The sequence below is a fragment of the Abramis brama genome, assembly GCF_963993115.1.
Source record: "Abramis brama genome assembly, chromosome: 1".
NCBI classification, from domain to species: Eukaryota; Metazoa; Chordata; class Actinopteri; order Cypriniformes; family Leuciscidae; genus Abramis; species Abramis brama.
This window is the reverse complement of record NC_139963.1, coordinates 51,443,056-51,469,683: the sequence shown is the minus strand read 5'-3', so window position 1 is coordinate 51,469,683 and position 26,628 is coordinate 51,443,056. Positions and strand designations below refer to the sequence as shown.

General features: G+C 38.1%; 3 protein-coding genes across 3 annotated transcripts in view; all 3 read right to left on the bottom strand.

The window, feature by feature from the left end:
* Positions 1 to 304: 304 nt before the first annotated feature.
* LOC311087104 (uncharacterized protein) lies at positions 305 to 13,112 on the bottom strand. Its single transcript, XM_084120347.1, has 8 exons — positions 13,065 to 13,112; positions 12,716 to 12,760; positions 12,591 to 12,626; positions 9,488 to 10,186; positions 9,021 to 9,047; positions 8,315 to 8,902; positions 5,463 to 7,356; positions 305 to 1,921 (listed from the first exon to the last, which is right to left on the bottom strand). Exons 1-8 carry the CDS (start codon positions 13,078 to 13,080, stop codon positions 1,855 to 1,857), a joined length of 3,372 nt encoding a protein of 1,123 aa, XP_083976473.1. The 5' UTR covers positions 13,081 to 13,112; the 3' UTR covers positions 305 to 1,854.
* A 234-nt stretch (positions 13,113 to 13,346) lies between these two features.
* LOC311081559 (DNA-directed RNA polymerases I, II, and III subunit RPABC2-like) overlaps positions 13,347 to 26,628 on the bottom strand; it is a gene marked incomplete at its 5' end in the record, with an annotated part of 120,047 nt that continues 106,765 nt past the window's right edge. The window contains one exon of the mRNA XM_084112114.1: positions 13,347 to 14,202. The remainder of the gene's footprint in view (positions 14,203 to 26,628) is intronic.
* Positions 14,335 to 26,525, bottom strand: LOC311081589 (DNA-directed RNA polymerases I, II, and III subunit RPABC2-like; the record flags this gene model as incomplete). The annotated part of the gene is made up of 4 exons (XM_084112132.1): positions 14,335 to 14,444; positions 14,691 to 14,849; positions 23,776 to 23,906; positions 26,517 to 26,525. The coding sequence occupies 4 exons, from the start codon at positions 26,523 to 26,525 to the stop codon at positions 14,354 to 14,356; spliced, it is 390 nt and encodes a 129-aa protein (XP_083968258.1). The 3' UTR covers positions 14,335 to 14,353.

The window sequence follows — 26,628 nt, the reverse complement described above, 5'->3', positions numbered from 1 at the left end:
GAATATTGGATTAACTGGCACAGCATGGACTACACAGGGTATCGAAGGGCAGGACTTGCCACTCAAACACCGATGGAATTTGGTCTCCTTCCATGTCACGGCAGACAAATCTCAGAAGGGTCTTCAGAGAGCAGGCGGACCTGGAGGAACATGGCTTTTACATAACTACTTAATAGCTACAGTGTGCTCCCGGAACTTTAACAGCACTCCTAGGAGTAAAGGTCCTAAGGTGGGGCCAGGTAACAGCCACTCATTTAGGTTCAGCCCTCAGTACGAATAATAATAATAATAATAATAATAATAATAATAATAATAATGTTTTATTTGTAATACACTTTACATTTGGAGCAAATCTCAAAGTGCTACTGATAAGAACAGTTGAACACAATGCAGTTCTTATTGTTGTGGGTCACAATGTGATGTGGAATATACCATTATTCCCCTGACTGTGTCAACTGGTGGGAACTCAACTTCTTGAAGGTTCCTGTCTGGGTCAGTTTCAGAATTTCAGCATTGTACGGCTTGCCAGCTTGATCTGGATCTTTAGCGAGGAACCGTTCAGTGTTCTGGAGGCTGGGCATTATCATTTCCTTTGGGGCTTGGAAATCTTTGCACCTAAGCAGAGGGGTGGTGTAACATATTGGTCTCGTCAGGATCTGGTGACCTCCTTTTCATTCCTGAAGGGACGTACGTCAACTTGCCACAGTTTTTCAACATTCCTGAAGAGCTCTGCCATTTGGGGAATGGTGGAGGTCAATAAACACTGCTGTGGGTGAATGGACAATTGTTCTGACTTCATGAAGCCTGATGGTGTGAATGAAACATCAAACTGACTCAAACAAACTCTTTTTAATGTACATATGATACTGGATATCACGGGTGAAACTGTTAATAATGTAGACAGACAGCAATCTCATTCAATGTCAGTCATATGTGCAGTGAAATATAATTTAGTTAAGCATTTAAAAGCTCTGTTGAGAAGTTTAAAACACGGAAAGCTCAAAAAGCAATCATATCAGGATACTTCATGAATTTCAGAAATAAAATGAAGAAATAGCTCTTAATTCAAGCAGAATCAACAGAAAATTAAAAAAGGACAATAACAATGAGATGTTGAAAAAATGAGTAAAGAGTTTAATCAATTTCATGAAGCAAATACAAACATTAAGAAAAAGTGAAAGCGAATTAGATCTCTCTCTTTACTGACTTATGCAAGCCAAATAATCTCAAGAGAAGAAGAGAAGAAAATATATGAAAGTATATCTTGCGTTTCCATGGAAGAGTAGAAGTGAAACTAGATGTTCTAATGAAAAACAATGAAGAACGAGTTAAGGCCTATTCTTCAGCTCCTAAACTTTGCCTCCAAAGGTTTTTCCAGGGTGAACGTTCTTGGTGCTCTTTCCAGTTAATCTTTCCTGTAGCTCTAACAGTAGAGCGTTGGCGCTAGCAACGCCAAGGTCATGGGTTCGATTCCCTGGGAAAGCAAGAACTGACAAAATGTAAAATGAGTACCTTGAATGCAATGTAAGTCGCTTTGGATAAAAGCGTCTGCCAAATGCCTAAATTCAAATGCAATCTCTTTCTATCATCCGCAGTAAAGGCCTTCCTGCACTGAAACACACACCGCCGTGTCTTTTCTGCTGTAATATTCAGAATGAATATTCTCCTTTGTGTGAATCTTCAAGTGTTTCTTCAGGACTGAAGCCCAATGAAACTGATTACCGCACTGATCACAGTTAAAAGGTCTTTCTTCAGAATGAGAAGATGTGATTTGAGAGCGAAAGCCTGAGCCGCTTCTTCCCAGTGTGAACTCTCATGTGAATCTTCAGCCTTGATTTTCATGTGAAGCGTTTTTTACACTGAGGGCAGGAGAGAGATTTTTTGGCTTCTGTTTTTCTTTTCTTGTTCACGTCCATCAGGTCTAAAAGAAACATTAAATCAAGTGAGATTTCAAATGAGAGACAAATGGGAAATGAAAATTAAAGCCCAAAGTCAAGATCACTGATGAGTTTAATAGTCATTTTAATCCCATCATATCTGGTCAACAACTGCTGTGCACGATTATGATCTATTTTAACATCATGAAGATGATTTGTGTTATACTGCCCTGCAAAGGCAAAAGACCTTAACTCGCTAGAGTGTGAAACTGAGAAAAATGACTTTAAAGTTTCTGTTTTGTCCAGGCAAAAGTGTTTTAGGTAGGACTCCCAAAATTTGACAACTAGTTGCTATAATGAGGAAATGTTTGTAAGCAAAAAATCTTGAGCTCAAAATTGACCTTTGACCCTTGTTTGGCAGTTACTGTATTCTGCCTTTGTATCATGTGCCAAAAATAAGGAGTTGTGCAAAGGCAAAAGGCAGTAACTGACATATAATCAATATTTGCTTGCTGTCCCCTATACTTACATCCATTATAAAAACACCAAACCAAGGTCTAGTCATCATGGTATGCGTTTTAAATTATAAAGAAGACCTTTGGTTGTTCCTATTTAGTGCTATAATGATCAGGATTGATACTTTGCACGTGACGTCGCTGGCGGGCAAGAACGTCATTCTCTAGCAACGAAAACCAGTAAACTAATCAAGGATCTTGCCAGGACGTTGCCAGTTTTAATATACAAAAGTTTTTTGTTTTTTTTTAAGTATACACGACATGACAGATAGTTGTTGTGCGATTGGATGCACTAACCACGTTTGTTGCCTGCCAGATATCACGTGACTGCAAAGTATCAATAGTGCGGCAACACTAACACAGTTAAACAGTATGACAGATAAGTTACTTTGCAGTACAGTATGTACAGTATGAATAAATACAAGAAATATTTTCACAATAAAGATAATTTAATTATAATTAAATACAAATGTTTTTAAAATAAATTACAGAGGAGCAGTAATTTATCAATTTGCAACAAGAATATTTAATATTCATTAGTGTTTAGGCCTTTATTTTAAAATAGCAATAAATATGAAAAATAATGAAAGATTGGTAGAAAGCTCAGTTTGTTTTCATACCAAGAGTTAAAAAAAAAACAACACCAATTCACTCAGTCAAAAAAGATCTCTAGCTCTGGGACTTAAAGATCTTTTAGTACTTTTTTGGGTTTAATTCTGTTTGATTAACGACCAGGGAAAGGCAATGCTCTGTACTCGTGGTCCTTGTGTAAAGTAAAATAAAAGTGAAGTTAAATCATTTCGTTTTTTCTCCCTGGTACTAGTGTCAGGACCTCCCAGAATTTCCCCGGACACAACCTGTTCCAGCTTCTCCCCTCTGGTAGGAGCTACAGAGCACTGTACGTCAAAACCAACAGACTCAGGAATAGTTTCTTCCCTCAAGCCATCACTCTGATGAACAGCTGACTCTGACTCACTGTGTCAGGAACAATTCCTGTGCTATAACCCAGAAACTGTCTCTAATCAGCCACCTGTTTACTACTTATTATGTATTCATCATTTTCTATTTCAGAGCTGTTCATACTGGTCAGATTGTTATATTGTATATACTGTATACCAAACCCACCTACCTCAAGTACATAACACTTGCACATAATACTTATTTATTCCAACATCCTTTGAGTACATGTACGCATGTATGTGTACTTGTATATATATTATGTATGTTAAAGATTTTGACTTCATCAACACTGTGTAAAAAAACAAAGAAATCAAGATTAGACCATGTATAACACATAGGATAACCACACAGGTCAACTAAATCAGTGCCATCTGATCATCTATAAAAACAGCCTTGTTATCAAACTGAAACCATCTTTTAATCATTATGTGTCTCAGTGTTATTAAGCAGCTATATTATGTACCATTGCAACATACAGAGAGGTATACCATTAAAAGCCTGCTGCGATCTGTAATAAACAAAACTTTTTTCTCAAAGACCAAAAGTAGACAAGCACTTTTTTGGGTTATTTTATGTGGACATCAAAGTCACATTTTAACAATGAACACATACAACAAACCAAATAAACATGAACATAAACTCAATCCAGTACCTTTCATCCCAACAAGTATTATCACAAACCATTTTTAATCAAATCATTCAGTAGATGGTGGAAGCTGAGAGTTTTTAGCAGCTATAGTGCCATAGAAAGAGGAGCTTTAAGGCAGGTGAAATTCTGCACACCCTTCAAACTTAGTGATTAGCTTCTGTTGGTAGCAGTGCTTGCCTTCTCTTTGATATAAACACAAGTCAAAAGGTCAAACCCTTGTTGCCACAGAAAGAGTCGGTGCACAGAAGGGGGTAGAGTGACCTCTGCTGGTTGAGATTCCACATAGCAAGAAGGGCTATAAATATGTTACAAAACTAAAATGTGAATTAAATAATAGAAACTTATGAATAAATAGGCTATCTGCTATCCTAAGCTACATATAAAATGAGTTCACTTGTCTTAATCTGAAGTTACAGGTCACCAATGGTCTTACAACTGTTTAATTCCCCCTAACAGCCAGAGTTATTATTTTATTAGTTTTAATTTTTATTTCAGTTAACTAAAGTGTTTTTTTTTTTCACACCCAGTGCTACTTTAGTTGTACTAAAAAAATTATATTAGTTCAGTTTTAGTCTACAATCACCTCGCTAACTATAGTTACTTTTATTTTGAAAGTGTTACCGGTATCTTTCGCTTCCAAAAAAGGAATAGACCACGTGACTTCCGTTTTTGGTTTATAAACGAAAAACGAATTGACTGAAGTTCAAAGACTCTCTTCATTCTTTGTTCAACAAGGAATAACGATAAAATGATCGCCAAAAACGAAAAACGGGCCGTTTTTAATTGGTTTTTCGTTTTTTGATTCTGACACCAAAAACGGTTATTTGGTTTTTCGTTTTGAAACAAAAAACAGAAAACCGGTATTTTCGTTTTATAATTGCAAACGAATTACGGATTATCCAGAGATCCCCTGACCAACGCCAAGGTCATGGGTTCGATTCCCAGGGAAAGCAAGAACTGACAAAAATGTAAAATGTATACCTTGAATGCAATGTAAGTCACTTTGGATAAAAGCGTCTGCCAAATGCATAAATGTAAATAAAAAGCAGTGTCAGAAAGAGAAAGTTGCACAGCTCTGCTATGTATATTGTCAGAAAGTGATTTTGCAGTGCTCTGAACAGACAAATCACGTCAAAATCAGACGGATTTCTTTATCGCACATTCATTTTGCGATGAACACGAGTTAAAAAAAAAACAATCAAACAACAAAATGTCTGTTGCTCATCGTGGCTGTTAAGAAACTAATGAAAGAATGATGCATTTATATAGCGCTACTATTTACTACTGTACACACCAAGCGCTTTACAATCACATCAGGTGTCGGCCTCATTCACAACCTGGATGATTCAACAGCAGCCACAGTGAAACAGCGCCAACTATAGGTGGAGAGGAGAGATTTGACTGTGACTAACTTACACAGAAGAGATTTTGTTTCTCAGCACATAAAGATGAACTTCTTACCGTGATCTCAGACTGTGGTGATGTGGTTTCTCCACTGCATGGTTCTTCATGTGTAGCTTCAGGTGACTTTTAAAAGAGAAACTCTTTCCACACTGATCACACGTGTGCGGCTTCTCTCTGCTGTGGATCTTCTCATGTGTTTTCAGATTTGATGAATCACTGAATCTCTTGTCACAGTGTGAACACTTGTGAGGTTTTTCTCCGCTGTGGATCCTCTCATGTGATTTCAGATCTGATGAATGACCGAATCTCTTGTCATAGTGTGAACACTTGTAGGGTTTTTCTCCAGTGTGGATCCTCTCATGTGTTTTCAGAGATAATGAATCACCGAATCTCTTGTCACAGTGTGAACACTTGTAGGGTTTTTCTCCGCTGTGGATCCTCTCATGTGATTTCAGATCTGATAAATCACTGAATCTCTTGTTACAGTGTGAACACTTGTAAGGTTTTTCTCCAGTGTGGATCCTCTCATGTGATTTCAGAGATGATGACTGACTGAATCTCTTGTCACAGTGTGAACACTTGTAAGGTTTTTCTCCAGTGTGAATTCTCTGGTGCAGTTTTAATTGTTGAGCTGTAGTAAAAGTCTTCTCACACTCAAAACACATGTACTCTCTCACACCAGTATGAGTTTTCTGATGTTTATGTAAATTTTCCTGCAGTGAAAAACTCTTTCCACACACAGAACATGAATGTGGCTTCTCCTTCGTATGAACTGTCAGGTGTGCCTTCAGGTTTGATGCCCCGGGAAATGCTTTGCCGCATTGATCACATGTGAAAGGCTTCTCTCCAGTATGGATTCTCATGTGACTTTTAAGGTTTCCTGATTGGCCGAATATCTTCCCACATTGATTGCATGGGTAAGGCTTCTCTCCAGTGTGGATTCTCATGTGATTCTCAAGAATACGTTTGCTTGTTAAACTCTTTCCACACTGAGTGCAGGTGAAAGATTTCTTGGCTCTTCTTTTCTTTAAAAATGTATTTTTAGTCTTTGAGCGACTCAAAAGTTTTTCTCCAGGTTTGACATGATGTTCCTCCTCCACTTCACTCAGTTCTTCACTCTCCTCCTCCTTCACTTCACTCAGTTCTTCACTCTCCTCCTCCTTCTCTTCACTCAGTTCTTCTCTCTCCTCCTCCACTTCACTCAGTTCTTCACTCTCTTCCTCCACTTCACTCAGTTCTTCACTCTCCTCCTCCACTTCACTCAGTTCTTCACTGTCCTCCTTCACTTCACTCAGTTCTTCACTCTCCTCCTTCACTTCACTCAGTTCTTCACTCTCCTCCTCCTTCACTTCACTCAGTTCTTCACTCTCCTCCTTCACTTCACTCAGTTCTTCACTCAGTTCTTCACTCTCCTTCACTTCACTCAGTTCTTCATTCTCCTCCTCCACTTCACTCAGTTCTTCATTCTCCTCCTTCACTTCACTCAGTTCTTCACTCTCCTCCTTCACTTCACTCAGTTCTTCTCTCTCCTCCTTCACTTCACTCAGTTCTTCACTCTCCTCCTTCACTTCACTCAGTTCTTCACTCTCCTCCTTCACTTCACTCAGTTCTTCACTCTCCTCCTCCTTCACTTCACTCAGTTCTTCACTCTCCTCCTTCACTTCACTCAGTTCTTCACTCAGTTCTTCACTCTCCTTCACTTCACTCAGTTCTTCATTCTCCTCCTCCACTTCACTCAGTTCTTCATTCTCCTCCTTCACTTCACTCAGTTCTTCACTCTCCTCCTTCACTTCACTCAGTTCTTCTCTCTCCTCCTTCACTTCACTCAGTTCTTCACTCTCCTCCTTCACTTCACTCAGTTCTTCGCTCTCCTCCTCCACTTCACTCAGTTCTTCACTCTCCTCCTTCACTTCACTCAGTTCTTCACTCTCCTCGCTCTCTTCCATTAGCTCTGAAATGTAAAAAAAAAGTTTAATTGCATTTCCAGTACATCTGTCACGTTTAGAGTCTGTGTTCATGTTGTGAGATTTTGTTTGGCTGCTGTACATGAGTTATAACAGCCAGATGAACAAATAGAAAAGGTGATCTGATGGTGTTGGTTGTGTTTTAACACAATCATTATGTCACAATCATTTGACCTGAATCTCTGATCTAATATAGAGTCCAATTTAGATAGATTAACTCTATTAACTCTATTATTAACACAACCAACACCATCAGATCACCTTTTCTATTTGTTCATCTGGCAGTTATAACTCAGGTACAGCAGCCAAACAAAACTTAAAGTTAATAAATTAAGGGTCAAGAGCCCAACTAAAACACACACTGATCTCCACAATGGTGACTTTAATTATGGTTTTCTCCTTCAGTGATTCTGCTTGTTAACATCAGGTGTCTTCAATGTTGGCAATAAAATATATTTTGTAAATTTTACTCATTTTAAATGGTTAACTTTTAAGGAATTAATTGGATTAATTATTACTCAATTCTAATTTGTTAAATTTAATTAATATAATTCTTGTAATCTGTTGCCTCAATTTTATTGATTAGATATCAATAAAATCAATGTATTCTTTTTTACAGGTAAAAAAAAATTGCGATCCTGACTTAATTTTGTTCCACTCCAGATATGGGTACCCCGGTGAACTTAGGGATTCAGGAATCATGTTAATAATTTGTATACTCTGATTCTATTGTAATCTTTACTTCTTTTGTTGTGATTATTTTAGGATTTTATTTTTTAATTTCTTTTCTTTGTGAACCACTTTGAATTACCATTGTGTATGAAATGGGATATATAAATAAACTTGCCTTGGCGTGTTCGAAATGTAACATTACAAACGAAATTAAACTGTGAAATTATTTTAAATTGTAATATTAACAGTTCACAGACTTTCATGAACTCATACCTGCTGTTGATTGACTTCTCAGTTCCTCTATTTCAGCTCTGTGTTTGTTTTTCTCCAGTTCTACTCGATCCTGAAGGTACATGAAGGTGGTGTAGAAACTTCCTTTGTTCTCTTGTACCATGTTCTTCACATCCTGAAGTAGAGCTGGAACCTGTGAGCTGTTCTCCAGAACAAAATGATGACCTCCAAATGTCTGGATAGAAGTCTTAGTAACTGAAGTGTGTAATATATTCAGATTGCTAATCATGCTCTTCTCTTGGATTATAACAACCATGAGGTGGTTTTTGTTTCTTGAGCCAAATATCTTCTGGATCTCCTCCATTTCTGTTTTGTGTTCATCAGTCAGTGGACCATCATGAATAATGAGGAGGAAAACATGAACTCCAGGATGACAGAGAGACACACAGTTGAGAGTCTGACGCATCACTTCCTCCTCTGAGAGCTGACTGAGAGCTGGAAGCTCCACCAGACTGATCACACGATTTTTCTTGTTTCCTCTTATATATTTAGATACAGTGGCCTTCAGTGTTTCATCACTTCCACACAGCACCAAGTTCAGCTTCTGTTGTCTGGTGACACTTACAACTCCTTCAACAACAACAACAAAGTATTTTAATTGCTCTTTTTAAGGTTGACATTTTATTATTCAGATTTATTATATGTAGGATCAAATGAAAACTTGCATATACTCAGTTTATAAACGTACCCGTAGGCTGATTTTGCTTTGCACCCCCTGTAACAAAATAAAGAAGAAGAAAAAATATAAATTTTTCATCGTCTTAAACTCATGGTACATACAACTTGAGATGATAAACACTGCCGTACAAATATTATGATTCAGTATTAGGGCATCATGACTGAAACCTTGTTTAACAGTTGTCTAATATCTGTTGACGTCTCATAGGAGCATCTCTGCCCACATTAAAAATTTAAATGACTGAAATTTAGATGTCTATTTATATGACATGCTTTTTCCATTATTTAAACTATGGAAAATTATAAGTATAGGATCCCTACACTGTATATATTATAAAGTGTAAAAACAAACAAACGTGTTTTTATATTTATCCATTAAGTTGAAATATCATGTATTATCTGTCCCTGATGTTCAATAACCTGGTGTCAGAATATTGGTTATGAATACGTTGTAAAAAAAAAAAAAAAAAAACTTACAATAGGATCCTATCTTTGGCATTTTATGAAGAAAATGTTTTGTTTTCTTCATCTCTGTATGAGTGTCTTGATGTTGTGCATCATCCTTTAAATCAGAATCTTCCTCTTCCTCTGTTCTGAGTGAAGCAAAAGTTTCTTCTGCATAATCATATGGTTCACATGTGAGAAAATCTTCACTGTTTTCTCTGAGAATCTTCTCTAACTGTTGAGATATTTCAGAGCGCCATTCTTCTGTTTCATGTTCAAGCTGCAGATGTCCTCCTCCACATTCGGCATTTAACTGTTGAATTAATTTATTAGCTTTCACAGATGCTCCTTTAGCTCTCAGTTTCTTTTTATCAGTCGTGATCACAATGGTGCGTTTAATCGCTTCTTCACTGAATTCTTCTAGTACTTGTTTGACTCTTCTCATGTCCTCTTCAGTGAAATCATTATATTGCAGCACGAGTATGAAGGCATGAGGTCCTGGATCACACAGAGACACACACTCTCTCACTGTGTGTGTGATGTGATGATCTGAGATGTGTGTCTGGAGCAGCTGAGGACTGTTGATGATGGTCACACGTCTGTCCTTCAGTCTTCCTCCGACTCTCTCGACAACATCTGGAGGAGCTTCACTGTCAAACGCTGCTCGACCCAACAGGAAGTTTCCCACTCGACTGTTTTCTGACTCACTCTTCCCCAGCAGAACAATCCTCACTGCAAAGAGTGAAACCCTTAATTCTCACATCGCACACTCCTAACACTGCACATTCCATACAGAAAAATCTCATCAAACATTGAACAGTGTTCAGACAGTTTCACTACCATTAAATACCTGATGCTTTCATGACAAAACCATAATGTCTCATTTAGCAACAATTAACTTGCTGCTGTATTAAATAGCTTAACAGATCTATCAATAAAATATTACTGATAAATTTGTCACAATAACAGTCACAGCACTCACCCAGCTAACAGACTTTTGTTATATGAACGTTCTCCAAATATTCAGTGTTGGTTCTGGGAACGGGAAAAATGCCCAGTTTTCTTGACGTTACAGAAACGTGTTTTAAAAGGTATAATGTTCCTCAAACGTTCTTTCAACTTAATTTTGATTTTAAATTCAACATTATAGGAACGTTGATTTCTAACATTCCAAGAACATAAAAATATCCAGTTTCCTGAATGTTAGAATGTTATTTAAAGGTTAGTGTGATGTTCCTGTAACATTCTTTCAATCATCTTTTGAAAGAGTAATAAGAACACAAACTACAACTTTATTCAGGCACAGCCTTAGATGAACTGAAGATAAAATACATTAACTCTATCAAGATATGATTAAACAACTCCACAAACAGCATTACCAGCTTCACTTATTACTAACCAGACTGACTTTATTTCTGTCAGACGTCTACAGAAGTTCTTATTGAGAATTAACAGAGGTTTAGATGTTGATGTCTTATTGAAAATGTTTTGTTTGAGGTCACCATCATGGAGATCAGTGTGTGCTTTAGTTGGGCTCTTGACCCTTGACTATCTTTGAGCTTGTGCTTTATTAACAATTGCAATGTTTTTGGAGAACATTTCTGCATTGATAAAGCAGATTGACACATTATTGCCTTTTCTGTAATTGATGACTTAAAGGTGCATTGCGCACGTCTCTGAGTTTTTGCAGAACTATGCCCCCTCTGGCGACAAGCGAAACTGCAACACTGCAACTCAACGCGCATGACGTCACGCCCAGGCTCAAATTCCGACCCGAATCCCTCTTATTTATTTTACTGTACAGGATTATAGAGGCAATCGCAGTGATCAGAGAAGGGCTCATTCAGCCCATCAGGCAATTGTTTAAGCATGTATGGGTTAGAAAAACGGGTATTTTTAACATGAAATGTTGCGCAATGCACCTTTAACAAATTGAAAAACTATTGAAAAATATAGTACCCAACAAGTGAAAAAGATGATTTGTAACATTATTATGTTTCAGCTGCTGAATGTTGATTGCTGTGAGATTATATATATAAAACTGAATTTGTTTAGTTCTGTTGCTTTGCGTTGCAAACTTGCTTTAAGTCTTTTATACACTCACAGACATCAACATTCGGTGTATGATACACAACAATGGTGACATTCTTCATGCCAGCATACAAAACACATTTATGGCTCCCAGCATGCATTGCGGCATGAATAAATTATGCAGCTGAATTATTTTTTGATTGTCACCATTGATTGTTTGTATGACAATTGATGATGTCTAAGTCACTTTTAACTTTTGAAAAGTTTTGGACAATCTCACACAAATTTATTCTGTTACAAATGATTTTAATCACATTAATTGAGTTCATTATGTTCTTCTCTAATTACATTTAAGATCCAAAAGTACATGCAATTTTCTACCTGTAGTCTTTATCTGTTTTTATAACAGACATGTTGATCTGCTTTATCAATGCAGAAATGTTCGCCAAAACATTGCAATTGCTGATAAAGCACAAGCTCAAAGATAGTCAAAGGGCAAGAGCCCAACTAAAGCACACACTAATCTCCATGATGAAACGAAACATTTTAATAAGACATCAACATCTAAACCTCTGTTAATTCTCAATAAGAACTTCTGTAGACGTCTGACAGAAATAAAGTCAGTCTGGTTAGTAATAAGTGAAGCTGGTAATGCTGTTTGTGGAGTTGTTTAATCAGATCTTGATAGAGTTAATGTATTTTATCTTCAGTTCATCTAAGGCTGTGTCTGAATAAAGTTGTAGTTTGTGTTCTTATTACTCTTTCAAATGATGATTGAAAGAATGTTACAGGAACATCACACTAACCTTTAAATAACATTCTAGTAACATTCAGGAAACTGGATATTTTTATGTTCTTAGAATGTTAGAAATCAAAGTTCCTATAATGTTGAATTTAAAATCAAAATTAAGTTGAAAGAACGTTTGAGGAACATTATACATTTTAAAACACGTTCCTCATAACGTCAAGAAAACTGGGCATTTTTCCCGTTCCCAGAACCAACACTGAATATTTGGAGAACGTTCTTATAACAAAAGTCTGTTAGCTGGGCAGGACTTTAAAAAATATTACTTTTCTATTGCTGTCAAATCATTTAATGACTTACTGTTTGGGCGATTAAAATCTGGACTACTTCTTCTCCCTAAAAAAAAGAAAACAAACTGTTTGTGAATATAGGGAAGATGAGCAACATGACTGAAATGATTCAGAATACGTTATTCCAAAACTCACGTTTCTTCTTTCCACTCATAGTCGAAATCGACCGTGTAATAATGCCTGGAAAAGACCAAAAAACAACACGAAATAACCACTAATAAATGCAAACACAAGTTATAAAGTACCCTTAATGGCAGAAAACGGCACAACAGGCTACACGTTTTAAGATTTCTAATTGTAGGCATATCTGAGTGTTTAATATGCGTAAACCGTGTTTTGTTTACTTTGCTTAGCTTATGTCGCAGCGTTTAATGATTAAAGTGAGATTTTTAGTTGCTAAGATTATATTATGATGGATCATTAAAGACACTTGCTAATAACTTTAAATAAAAGTAAACATGCTAATACATTATTCAAACCTTACCTGAACTGTGCGCCATTTTGTCAATGCGTTGGTGATATTTACTAAATCGAAACTAAAATATGATTTCGATGAGGATAAAATGAACACCTTAACCGCCAATGCGGCCCCTTGTGGAGGCTTTAAAACACATCGACAGATTCTACAGCGTGAGCGTATGCCTACTAAAAAAGAGCTCAATGTTCGCTAAAATATGTTTTTGTACTTTTCAGATCAGTGGAAAAGACATGGAATAAGTGGAATATAACCATTTCTTTCCAATTCCTGTAATTTATTATAGTGATTGTAATCAATCGCATTTTGTGGCTGTCTTGATAAAATAAACATTTATATACGCCAGTTGTTATGGTCAGGTAGGCTACCATCTAAGCAAAATACACAGATGGTTCATGTATAGATTTTAAAATAATCTCAGCATAAAAACAGCTAATCAATGACTAATGCTACAACTGCACTTTCATCAAAATGTAAGTCTGAATTATTGTGCTTCAGACACCACATCAGAGAGTCAATGAATTAAAAGAAAAAGAGTTAGTAACATGACACAAACCTGTTTGAGGTTTAATATGCGTCTCATCTGTATCTTACTCATAGAGGAACTCATGTTTACATCAGCATCAGCATCTTCTGCTTCACTCCATTTTTACCCAAAACCATAATACAAACGAGCCTGATTTCTGATTAAGATTACTTCCTAGTGTGGATTGTCATGTCAAAATTCACAGTAAAATTGGTGAGTTTACTTAGAATTCCTCTGAAAACAGATCGCCGTTTTAGCAAGTAAATTACCTAGTCATTTATCAGTGGTTTCCATAAGTATGCGTATACGGTGCACAGTATGAGGACTTTCTATACTCATGTATCACAGTCGTCAGTGTGCTGAACTTCAATGTCACATTGTGTTTCAATGTTGTCTGTGTGTCCATCAGGAGCAGAAAGATCTACTGACATTACAGTATTTTCACAACAACAAAGATAAAAACAAAGGGCGTCATTTACTACAAAAAGGTTTAATCTTGCTTGAATAAAACACAAATACACATTAAATAAGGAGATTCAGAGAAGTGTGTGTGTGTGTGTGTGTGTGTGTGTGTGCTGCCCTCATGTGGATGAACACCAGACCTGCAGGATGAAACCAAACCTCCACTATAATAAACCAGAGCAGACACACACACACACACACACACACACACACACACACACACACGAGGAGACCTGCGCTGTGAACACTGATGTGACACACAGATCTGCTGTCTGATCTGAGCGTGTGTGTGTATGTGTGTGTGTGTAGGTCAGTCGGTGATGATGAGCTCGTCGCAGCCCCAGTCCTCATAACTGCCGTCGGGAAGATACCGGCGGATGATGATGGGGATCTTCCTGCTCCTGAGGGACAGTAAAACACACACATCAATAACAAGCTTTATCAGTGTGTTTTTGTCCATACTATTAATGATCTCAATATGACTAATGTTCTCAATATGACTAAACACACACACAAGTCAACACGACAGATGAGAAACACACACACATCAAGATGACAGATGAGAAACACAGACACACACACAAGACAGTTTTGTGTGTGTATATTATAACACAGACATGAGGTCTCAGTATGACTTTCACATTTACATGTATTCATTTCTCAGACGCTTTTCTAAAACGAGCGCTTCATCTGAACAGATCCTGGAGTCAACAACAGTCGTGTGTGTGTCGTACTTGAGCTCCTTCATGGCGATCTGCAGTGGATCCGTCTCTCCTTCCAGCTCCACTATCACCGGCGCACACATCCTGTCACACAGGAAGTGATGTCACTGAGCACATGCTGTCACACAGGAAGTGATGTCACTGAGCACCACTGCAGCGCTAGCACAGCAAACCCAGACCTGCCAAGCTTGAGCACCATCAGTGTGAGACGGGACACAGGGTTTGTGTGTGTGTGTGGGGGGTGTTAATTTAAAAATCTACTTGATTTATTATTCCAAACATGATCCTAAATCCCACAGAAAGAAGGGGTTTATATGTGTGACGAGCAGATTTGCACATTATAAACAGGACACTCATTAGCTGAATAAACGTTAGCCGATACAAACACGTTTATAGAAAACGGTTCACAGTGAATAAACAGGACCAATAATAGTGAAACGAATCCTTTATATTCTAAAAGAATATCAAGTATAAGTTAGTACTAACGCACGTTAGTCGCTTATAGATGTCATACACAATAAATGTACTTTAGTTATTATTAAAGATAATCGGATGCAAAATTCACTTTCATATGGTGTCGGCATATAAATGTGTGTTTGCAGTGTGTGGACACAATCACCATACAGTGAGGAAAATCCATTCACTCCTTTTTTTTAATCCTCAAAAAGTCTAAACACTCAATAATGAAGCCGAATTAATTTTCTGAGCAATGATGAGCAGTTGCTCATTATTATTTAGGCCCATAGTCCTTGTGTCCACCAAAGCGTTTTTCACGTTTTTATATCGCCAGCAGCGTAACGAGAAGCTGAACGCTCTGTGTTTTTCACCGGTCGCCAAGAGTTGAAGAATGTTCAACTTTGCTCTGGGTAAACGCAGCGCTCATCTCTGTCACTGTTCACCCAACCGTCCAATCACAGTGGAGGAGGGGCGGGGCTAATACCGCACCGACCAACCGCCACATTCTGCTTGTACAACATCAACAGAGGACAACAACACGCATGATAACGGAAAAAAATCATTTAAAACAAGAGCCAGAGCAAATACTCTACACTGTAAAATGTAATACGTTGACTTTACTTAGAAAAAGTGAGGAAACCGATTGCCTTAAAATGTCCAAGTAAAGTAGTGTATTAATGTTTAGTTGGCACAACATAATAACATAGAAAACTTGTTAATCAAGTATACTCAAGCACTCTTGAATCAAAATCATTATTTGTGTTAACTTCTCATTAGAGTTCACATTACTAGGAAAATATCAGGAAACCGATTGCTCTAAAAAAAGCAAGTAAAGTGAAATAGGAATAGTATGTGGTACTGACAAATGCTTAGTTAGTATAGTTCACTTACACAAGAGTTCTAGTAACTAAAAAATAACTGTAGAGAGTACTTGATAATTTACTTTAAATGAAATGTATTTGTCACCATGGTTGTGTTTTGCATGCTGAATGATGAAGTCTGTGTGAGTCAAGCATGATCAATTACAAGATTTTCACAAATATAGAGGGATTATATAAACCCAATTAACTGTTTCAGAAGGTTTTTAGGCATAAATAGTAGCAACAAAATTATAAAAGATCACTAATTGACACAAGTTACATTATACACCATTCATATTTTCTCTCTCACACACAAATATATGAGTGTGTGTGTGTGTGTGTGTGTATAGTATCACAGCAAAATCCCCAGTGTTAAATTAACACTGAAAAGTGTGAATTATATAAACTCTGAGCAGTGTTAAATGAACACTGAAGCAGTGTTAAATTTAATGAGCTAATTAAGTGATTAATTGAGTTATGATTGACCATTATTGAAGACACCTGATGTTAACAAGCAGAATCACTGAAGGAGGAAATCACAAATTGTAAGTTACCATTGTGGTGATGGGTGTTTGCTTTAGTTGGGCTCTTGACCCTTATATGTTTACTTTAGATTTTGCTTGGCCGCTGTTAGTGAATTATAACAGCCAGATGAACAAAGAAAAAAAGTGATCTGATGATTATGTTATGGCAATCATCATTTGAACTTGATTAGCTTCACTGAACTCATTGAGACCCTTATTTCTGACTTAGATTTATGTTGTTGATTACAGCATAACTGTGATTCTGCATATCTAGAATTTTAGATTAAAGTACAAAGGATTACTGTTTGAAAAAAAAAAACTTTCTTTTAGGCACACACAGACATCAAGATCCAGTGTATGCATCTCAACAATGGTGACGAGCAGAATATACAATTAGGAAAAGGAAATTACCAAGATAATTCAGTTCATAATTTATTCATACTGCAATGCATGATGGGAGCCATTAATGAGTTGTGATTGGTGGCAGCCAGAGGAAAAGTTATTGTTACCATTGTTGAGATTCACAGGCTGATTATTGATGTCTGTGTTTCTAAACAAATTTATTTAAAAGTCTTTTGATCAGAACAATGTTTATTAAATATTTTGGATTATATTAAAAATACTGAAAATCATAGGCTGAAGAATCACAGAGCTGCTGTAATTATCAAGTTAAACCACATTTCTCAATAAGTTTGCTTTTTTAGATCACAACATGATTATGTCTAAACATAACCAACACCATCAGATCACATTAGTTTTTTGTTCATCTGACTGTTATAAATCAATAACAGCAGACAAACAAAATTTAAAGTAAATATATAATGGTCAAGAGCCCAACTAAAGCAAACACCCATCACCACAATGGTAACTTACAATTAGTGATTTCCTCCTTCAGTGATTCTGCTTGTTAACATCAGGGCTGCGTTCAGCCTGGACAAAACGTTGCACAACGTTTTTTAAACAGAAACGGTGATGCGTTGAACACACTGTTCTGATGACGCAAGAGTTGCAACTATGGCAGCTGAGAAGGCCATTCTTTGTGTTCTTTGTGAAGAATTTTCAGAGCCTGATGAAGTCGGTATAAATATGTGTTTAATACTACAAAATATGCCCAATGTTACAGTTACTGCACTTGCCGCCCAGAACAAAAGAGAACATCCCAATCGAGTGAAGGGATTGCTGAAACTGAAATGGAAGCACACATCTTACCTAATTCAGACTAAAACACATCTATTTAGCCTCACATACTGACTTTATTTGTAGTTCATACTGTTTTAATACCCTGTATTTTCTTTCTCATTTTTAGGAAAAGCACTTAATTACCATTGTTTATTTCTATACCAAATGTCATACACTTGCAATGAAGCTAAAAATATAAACAACTACATCATTATGTTGATATCCTATATTTTTACAATAAAACTTACGACAAACATGTCTTCTAATATCCTCAGTTGTTGCGTATACCGAGCTGCATCGAACACATTTGTAAATTACTTTCCTTGAACCCATTGTGCGAGTTCACTTTAATACCGCGTGCTTTATATACATGTTGCTGCTGATTGGACTGCAGTTCTGACACACCCACCAAACAAGAGAAAACGCATCTCAAACCCCGTTGCACACCGGTGCACGCCGTTTCCAGGAAACATGACGTTCAACCCGGAAACCGTAGCAAAACGTTGCGCACCGTTTTGAACTTGAACATGCCCCAGGTGTCTTCAATAATGCTCAATCATAACTCAATTAATCACTTAATTATCTCATTAACTTTAACACTGCTCCAGTGTTCATTTAACACTCTGCTCAGAGTTTATATAATTCACACTTTTCAGTGTTAATTTAACACTGGGGATTTTGCTGTGTAATACTATACACACACACACACTCATATATATATATTTGTGTGAGAGAGAGAAAATATGAATGGTGTATAATGTAACTTGTGTCAGTTAGTGATCTTTTATAATTTTGTTGCTACTATTTATGCCTAAAAACCTTCTGAAACAGTTAATTGGGTTTATATAATCCCTCTATATTTGTGAAAATCTTGTAATTGATCATGCTTGACTCACACAGACTTCATCATTCAGCATGCAAAACACAACCATGGTGACAAATACATTTCATTTAAAGTAAATTATCAAGTACTCTCTACAGTTATTTTTTAGTTACTAGAACTCTTGTGTAAGTGAACTATACAAACTAAGCATTTGTCAGTACCACATACTATTCCTATTTCACTTTACTTGCTTTTTTTAGAGCAATCGGTTTCCTGATATTTTCCTAGTAATGTGAACTCTAATGAGAAGTTAACACAAATAATGATTTTGATTCAAGAGTGCTTGAGTATACTTGATTAACAAGTTTTCTATGTTATTATGTTGTGCCAACTAAACATTAATACACTACTTTACTTGGACATTTTAAGGCAATCGGTTTCCTCACTTTTTCTAAGTAAAGTCAACGTATTACATTTTACAGTGTATAATCTACCGACATTTTTATATAGAAACACAGAAACAAACGATCTGTGAAATGAGATAACACTTTAGCGGATATTAAGTATCATAGCAAGCAAGCGTCTCAACTGAAAAAGCCGCTGCGCTGCCAAAACGCTCATCTCAGGCGCTCACAGCTAGGCTAGGCGTTTTCAGCCGGCTAACGGTGCGTGTCCACTACAGCGGCAAAAGTCCGCTCAGTGCCGCTGGCAACGCTGTAACGTCTCCGCTTTGGGGTGTGTCTGTTGCGAGTGTGTTTAATTAAGTTTTTTTCAACACACGGACAGTATCATCAGCGACGCACGCGATTACATTTAGAAATAGACAAGCTTTGTTTCCAAATGCACCAAGCAAAGATCCTTTCAATTTTATAAACTTTTACAAATCCAGCCAATATAATCACAACACATCCAAAATAATATCTTTAACATATATATAACAACTGCAAAGTGTCTAATTTGTAAACAAAATGATTTACGCACTAAATCCAGCATAAACTCCGAGACAATTTGCATATTTTTAAACTCTCAAAACAGACACATCCCGAACCTCACAGCAATTGGCTGCCGACCGCGTTTTTCGCTTGATATTTGCATAAAGTCAAGAACTGCCCAACCTTTTTACGCTCTCGGTCGCTCTCAGCGCTTTCTCCGGTCCGCTGTCAATCCCAAAATGCACTGCGCGAGCGTGAAGCTCAACTTCCATAGGAATGAATTGAAAATGCTCGCTCCGCTCCGCTCGCTCCGCGCCAGTGGACACGCACCGTTACGTCAAAAGGTTGGTCAGTTCTCGACTTTATGCAAATATCAAGCGAAAAACGCGGTCGGCAGCCAATTGCTGTGAGGTTTGGGATGTGACGTCTGTCTTGAGAGTTTAAGAATATGCAAATTGTGCCGGAGTTTATGCTGGATTTAGTGCGTAAATCATTTTGTTTACAAATTAGACGCTTTGTAGTTGTTATATATGTTAAAGATTTTATTTTGGATGTGTTCATTGTGATTATATTGGCTGGGTTTATAAAAGTTTATAAAATTGAAAGGATATCTTTGCTTGGTGCATTTGGAAACAAAGCGTGTCTATTTCTAAATGTAATCGCGTGCATCGCTGATGATTATATTGTCCGTGTGTTGTAAAAAACATAGATTAAACACACTCGCAACAGACACACCCCAAAGCGGAGGCGTTATGGTGCGTTCACACCGGACGCGAATAGCGCGTCAGGCGCCAGTGATTTCAATGTTAAGTCAATGCAAAGACGCGTTACGCGCGTAAAAAATTCCTGCGGCGCGAATGAGGCGTTTAGCGCGGCGCGGTAGACGCGAATTCGCCTCATTCGCGCATCAAGTTCGCGCGAATGACGCGAATTGAGCGTCTGGCGCGTTAAGCGCGTTACGCGCGAATGATTTTATTAGTGCTATTTGTGCATTCACGCGTTTGACGCGAATTCGCGTCTGCCGCCCGAGTTGAAAAATCTGAACTTCTGCGTAAATTCGCGCCGCGTTAACCAATCAGGAGCCTACTTGCATGCTGCTGTCACGTGGTGAAGTGACAGTTTATAATGTTATTTTATGTTTGGCCTCAATAAATTATTTTGTAATATGACTAAAATGCACAATAAAGCAAATAAAAACATAAAACTCGATTTCAATATATGAGAGATACTCATTTTGTATTGAATGCTATTTATTCCATATCTATTCTAGATTATATGAAACATTATTAATCTAATGTAAAGACAACAAACACAATTTAGTGTATAAAAACAAACAAAAATCACAGGACAGGTTTCACTTTTGAAGGCTGGCTCCATTTATTATCAAAACAAAAATAAATCACAGATTAGGTGCAGGCGAGGGTGAACCTCGAGCCGGGCTGTACAGCGTGGGCTCGTCAGGCAGCGACCACTCGAGACCGAGGCTTATACGGCCTACGCTGTCCTCGTCAGCGTCCTCACCGTTAGGTCCACCAAACCTACCTCCTGGAGCAAATTGTGAAACTCCTGAAACCCTCCGGAGGGTTTGGTGGACCCGAGTACAGCGACGATGTCCCCTACGCAGCTGTTTCTGCTCTCCAGAGCATATACGAGCGGTGATTCTCTCGATTAATGCTAATGCTCGATAAACAAAAAAAAGATGGCCGCCAACAGGTTTCGAAACTTTCGCCTCTGACGCGCGTGACGCGCGTAAATTTCGCTTCAAACTTTTGATTTTACGCGCGTCAATTTCGCTCTTGACGCGCGAATGCACACAAAGTGGTCACGCGTATAACTAGACGCGGCAGGCGCGAATTTTGACGCAGATTCGCGTTTGGTGTGAACGCAGCATTATAGCGTTGCCAGCGGCACTGAGCGGACTTTTGCCGCTGTAGTGGACACGCACCGTAAAGCCTTGTTTATACTCGACGCGTCCGCACGAGCGCGAAGGTGCGCGCGGCAAAAATGACGTCATTGCGGTGTGGGCGGTCGTGCGCGTTGGGTTCGCAAGACCCAATTTCGCCTGGCGGTGTGCGCGACATTTTTTGTAACAATGCGCGCGGCGCCGCATCCGAAGATGAACGACTTCGAGCCGAATCTGGCCGAGCTCGAACTTCTCACCACACCAGCACCCAGTTTGCACGTCTAAATGAGTTCCTTACATTTAAAAAATGAGCATACAATAGCATAAAAAGTATTTTTAATGAACATAAAGGTCCATGTTTAATAAAAATGTTAACAAAACTTAATGACATAGTGAAATTAGAAAATATGTAAGAGATTGTTAATTTAGTTATATTGTATACACATTCTCATATCCATATATTTTGTTTTATTGTCACGAGTAATAATCTCAGGGTTTACTGGGTTTTACACAATTCTTTTTGTAGTGTGGTATTGGTGGTGGTGTACTAAAATAAACATTGTCACGTGTGTATAGCTTTCTTCTTCTCACCGCTGATTCCTGATGGTTTAGAGGACAATTACTCGAGTCGCCCCCTATCGTTTCAAAGAATAGTACAACGGCGAGCGCGTCAAGTATAAACGCCTCGTCCGTTTGGGGAGGTGCGCGCGCAGTCTGCGGAGACTCGCGCTGCGGAGCCAGGCGAAAGTATAAACAAGGCTTAAGGGCCTGTTCACATATCGCGTCTTTTGCGCGCGCAAGTTCGTTATTTCAAATGTAGGCGCGCGGTATGCGCGCTCATAATGGAAGCGACGCGGTCGCGGTGCGACGCGCTCGTTTTTTCCAAGCGCGTCCGCGCCGCATCGAGATAAAAACATCTCAACTTTTCAGAATGCCGCAAGCGCACCGCAGGTCACATGACAAGAACCAAGCTTAGCAACGACAGACGCCTCCGGAGCGCAACCACCCGAGCGCTTTGGAAAAAGGAGAACGCAGCGCGCCTAGCGTTTTCTATGCGTCAAAGCGCTCGGGTGGTTGCGCTTCGGAGGCGTCTGTCATTGCTAAGCTTGGTTCTTGTCACGTGACCTGCGGTGCGCTTGCGGCATTCTGAAAAGTTGAGATGTTTTTATCTCGATGCGGCGCGGACGCGCTTGGAAAAAACGAGCGCGCATACCGCGCGCCTACATTTGAAATAACGAACTTGCGCAAAAGACGCGATATGTGAACAGGCCCTAAAAACGCTTTGGTGGAACCGCGGCCTTAAAGAAACATGCACACCTCATGATCATTTAAAGAGAGTGCACTGAAACGGGTCGCTGTGAACAGAGCTGTTTTTGAGGAGGTAAAGGGAGTTGTTTTACACAACCATTGAGGAATTTTAACCAAAATACGTTACAAACTTTACATGGAGAGCCTAAAGAATCAAACCAACTTGTGGAGAATGGGCCTCCGATGACCCCTTTAATAAAATAAGGTAACACATGCAGGCTGTGTTTCTCAACACACTGAAAATGAATAAATAAACTTCTCTTTCTCCAGACTCGCGCTCATCAGTCATACACAAGAGTCACAGCACTTTCATAATCACTGAGTCAGCAATTTAAAACTTATTTAGATTATATTGTTCAGCTTGAACATTTCATAATCTGCATGGCTGAATGATGTCTTCCTCTTAACTGAGTGACTATGATTGACAGAGCACATTTTAAGTTAATCCACACAATCACTCCCGTCTGATCGTCGAATCCTGAGGATTAAGTAACTCAACACAATATTTCACCTTTCCACATCCCGGCCCGTTTCCCTGCAGGAGTTATCAGAACTGCGACTACAGGAGAAACAGGCTTTATTTATATCCTGTTGTACAGCACAATGGCCAACTACTGTTGCTTGTATTGTGCTATATATATAAAAGTTGATTGATTGAGTGATACTGTAACGTTACTGTCCTCGCTGAAGAAATCAGTCAGACGGCAGGAGTGGAAGAGTTTTTGCTGTCGATTTTCAGTCTCTTTTTAATGATAGAAATGATCATGATCATAGATAATAATCATCTGTCAATCACCCCCGTTTGCTATTTGGGGAATAAACCCAGTGCTATGATTGGTCGAACTCTTCTTCTTCCGCTGTTGCTTGATTTGAGGACTGCGCGTGCACAGGTTTTTGCGTAGTTTAGATTGACAAATCGTACCAGCGTTCTTTGAGGTCAGAATGCGTACAGGTTGGCAGCTCTATAGTCCAGCTGTAAACTGAGGTATGTTTGTGCAGGAGGTCAGGGGTCAGGGGTCACTCACGCGATCAGCAGTGCTCGTGTCCCCAGGACTCGTGCGCGCTCGTATTTGGTCATGTAAGGTGTGGTGATTCTCTTCTGATTGGCCTGCTGACCTTCACCCGCCGGCAGGATCTGGACGTTCTCCTGGTCCTCCTACACACACACACACACACACACACACAACACGTCGGATGAGAAACACACACAAGACTGTCAGAAGAGACTGAATCTGATCAACTGAGACTGAGGTTATGAGCCGAAAAACTAGAGAAACAACACTATTCTCACTACAAATATTCACACGTGGTTATGCACTGAAGAGCGAGAATCAAACAAAGTCTGAACGATAAATAGTAACCTGTTTATTTAACATTAAATGTTGTACTTTATTACCAAAGTCACAATAAAACAATCTTAATAGTCCTAAAATATGCACTTATATTATCAACCTCACTGGGACTGAGATTATGAGCTGAAAAGCAACAGAAACTAATATTTAGCTACATAAAAAAATTGACATAACTTACATTATACTAACACAACAATAAAGATCATTTATAAATATATACTCTGCTGTATTATTATTTGAAAAAGATCACTACAGAATTGAAAGTTGAGGAGTTTAAATGTACAATAATGTCTTGAAAATATTGTCACAATGCAAGAAAATCCTAAATAGCAACATTGATGTCAAAATGACGTCAAGAAATAGGTCAAAAATGAAAGTCATATTGACGTCAAAGTGTTGATGTCAATTTGATGTCAAGATTTTGACCTCTGCTGATGTCGTTTTGCCAAACAAAAAGGTGAAATGCATGACCGTACACTTCACTTAAACTAACCAGATTTACTTTATTTAATTTCCGGTTTAAATAAATCATATTTTGCATTTTAAAGTCACCATGATGGTGGATAGAATTTGCTTTAGTTGTGCTCTTTACCCTTGACTCTTTAATATAAAATTTTCTCTGATTGCTATAATTGTGTGTTTATAAAGCACATTTGTTGTAGCTAAAAAAGCCATGAGAAAATGAGATCAGGTGATGTTGGCTGTTTATTGATGATGACAATGAACTCATCATGTAAATGCCTGAATCCCTGATCTTATTTAGTGTCTAATGCTTTGATATATAGGACTTGTGGTTTTAGTACTGTTTTATTCATAATAGAAGTCATTTGATTCTACAGCATGTCTAGCAGTTTTATCAAATAATTGTTTTTTAAAAACTATTTAGTGCACAAAAACCTTTAATCTATGGCAGCACTTAGACGCACACAGACATCAAGAAACAGCATATGAATCTCAACAATGGTGACAATCAAACAAAATATCCAGATAATCAGATCAACTCCAGCTGCATAATTTATTAATGCCACAATGCATGCTGGGAGATATGGGTGAGTTTTGATTGGTGGTACCCAGCATGCACTGCAGCATAAATCGTTTCATTGATTGTCACCATTGTTGAGAGTCATATACTGATTCTTGATGGCTAAATAAAATGTAGAGTATAAGGTTTAATGCACTAAATGTTTTTAAAATCCTTTATATTATTTGATAAACATTGCTCTCATGCTGTAAAATTAAAGCCCTTTCTCTCTGTTTGGTGGCGGTCTCTTCCGCGTGCAGTGTTCCACATTTGGGGGTGAAGTGTGAGTTCACGTGTGTTTGCTGTGTTTTTCAGAGTAGATGAGCAGGCTCCAGCCCTGGAGTGAAGGCAGAGTTGTGTGTGTGTGTGTGTGTGTTATATCTTTATATTTGGATTTTTGTACATGTGATTTAACGCTTTCCAATAAAACTGTTTTTGTATTTCACCTCTGTTTCGAGTCCTGTGTGTTCGTAATCGAACCTGTGTGCTTTAAAGCTTATAAAAGGCGATTCCCCAGTAAATTAGTCTCCGGGGTGGCGTAGTCGGGTATCTTAGAGGTGTAGAATTTTAAGTCTGCCCTCTGGGGGTGGATTGCCAGTATAGGCAATTCCCTCCCTGGTCGTCGCCACATTTGGAAGTTGCCTCATGGAAGTTTCAATCGCCGAAATCTTCTGGAAAGTTTTATCTAATTTTGAATCAAGCTCACGAATAGCCGCCAAGACATCCTCAAGTATGCAAACACCATGTAAACGGTGCTTTAGTTGGACAGTTTGACTCTTGATGTTTTAATGTTAGTTTTTCTCTGGTTGCTGTAACTGTTTGTTATAGTAAGAAGACTAAGAGTAAATGTGATCAGATGATGTCAGCTACTTGATGATGACTATAATGATATAATCATCATGTAGTGCTCTGATCAGTTGATCTCTTCTAGACAGTCATGTGTGTCATTCATTTCATATGTGACGCTGGATCTCAAAACCAGTCACAAGTCGCACAGGTATATTTGTGGCAATAGCCAACAATACATTTTTAATGGGTCAAAATATTGTTCCATGGTTCCATGAAGATATTTTGTAAATTTCCTATCGTAAATATATAAAACATTTATTTTTGTGAGTGAATGCAGCAGAACATAAATTGACAACTTTAAAGGTGTTTTTCTCAGTGGTTTGGTTTTTGTGCACCCTCAGATTCCAGAATAGTTGTATCTCGGCCAAATATTGCCCTATCCTAACAAACCATACATCAATGGAAAGCTTAGTTATTCAGCTTTCATATGATGGACAGTTATGTTGTTCCAGGATCAACAAAATATGTTGTATGTTGTATGTCTAACATGGCAAAATGGCGGTGACCCCCTCAGCCTATGCCTACCCATTCAAAGTCCACTGACTCTTAGCATCTTAGCACATTAGTATACAAGCAAAGCAAATACTTTAATTTGTTAGTCACAATTTTATAAGACAGATCAGCAACTGTTTGGATACATATCAACAGAAAACTAA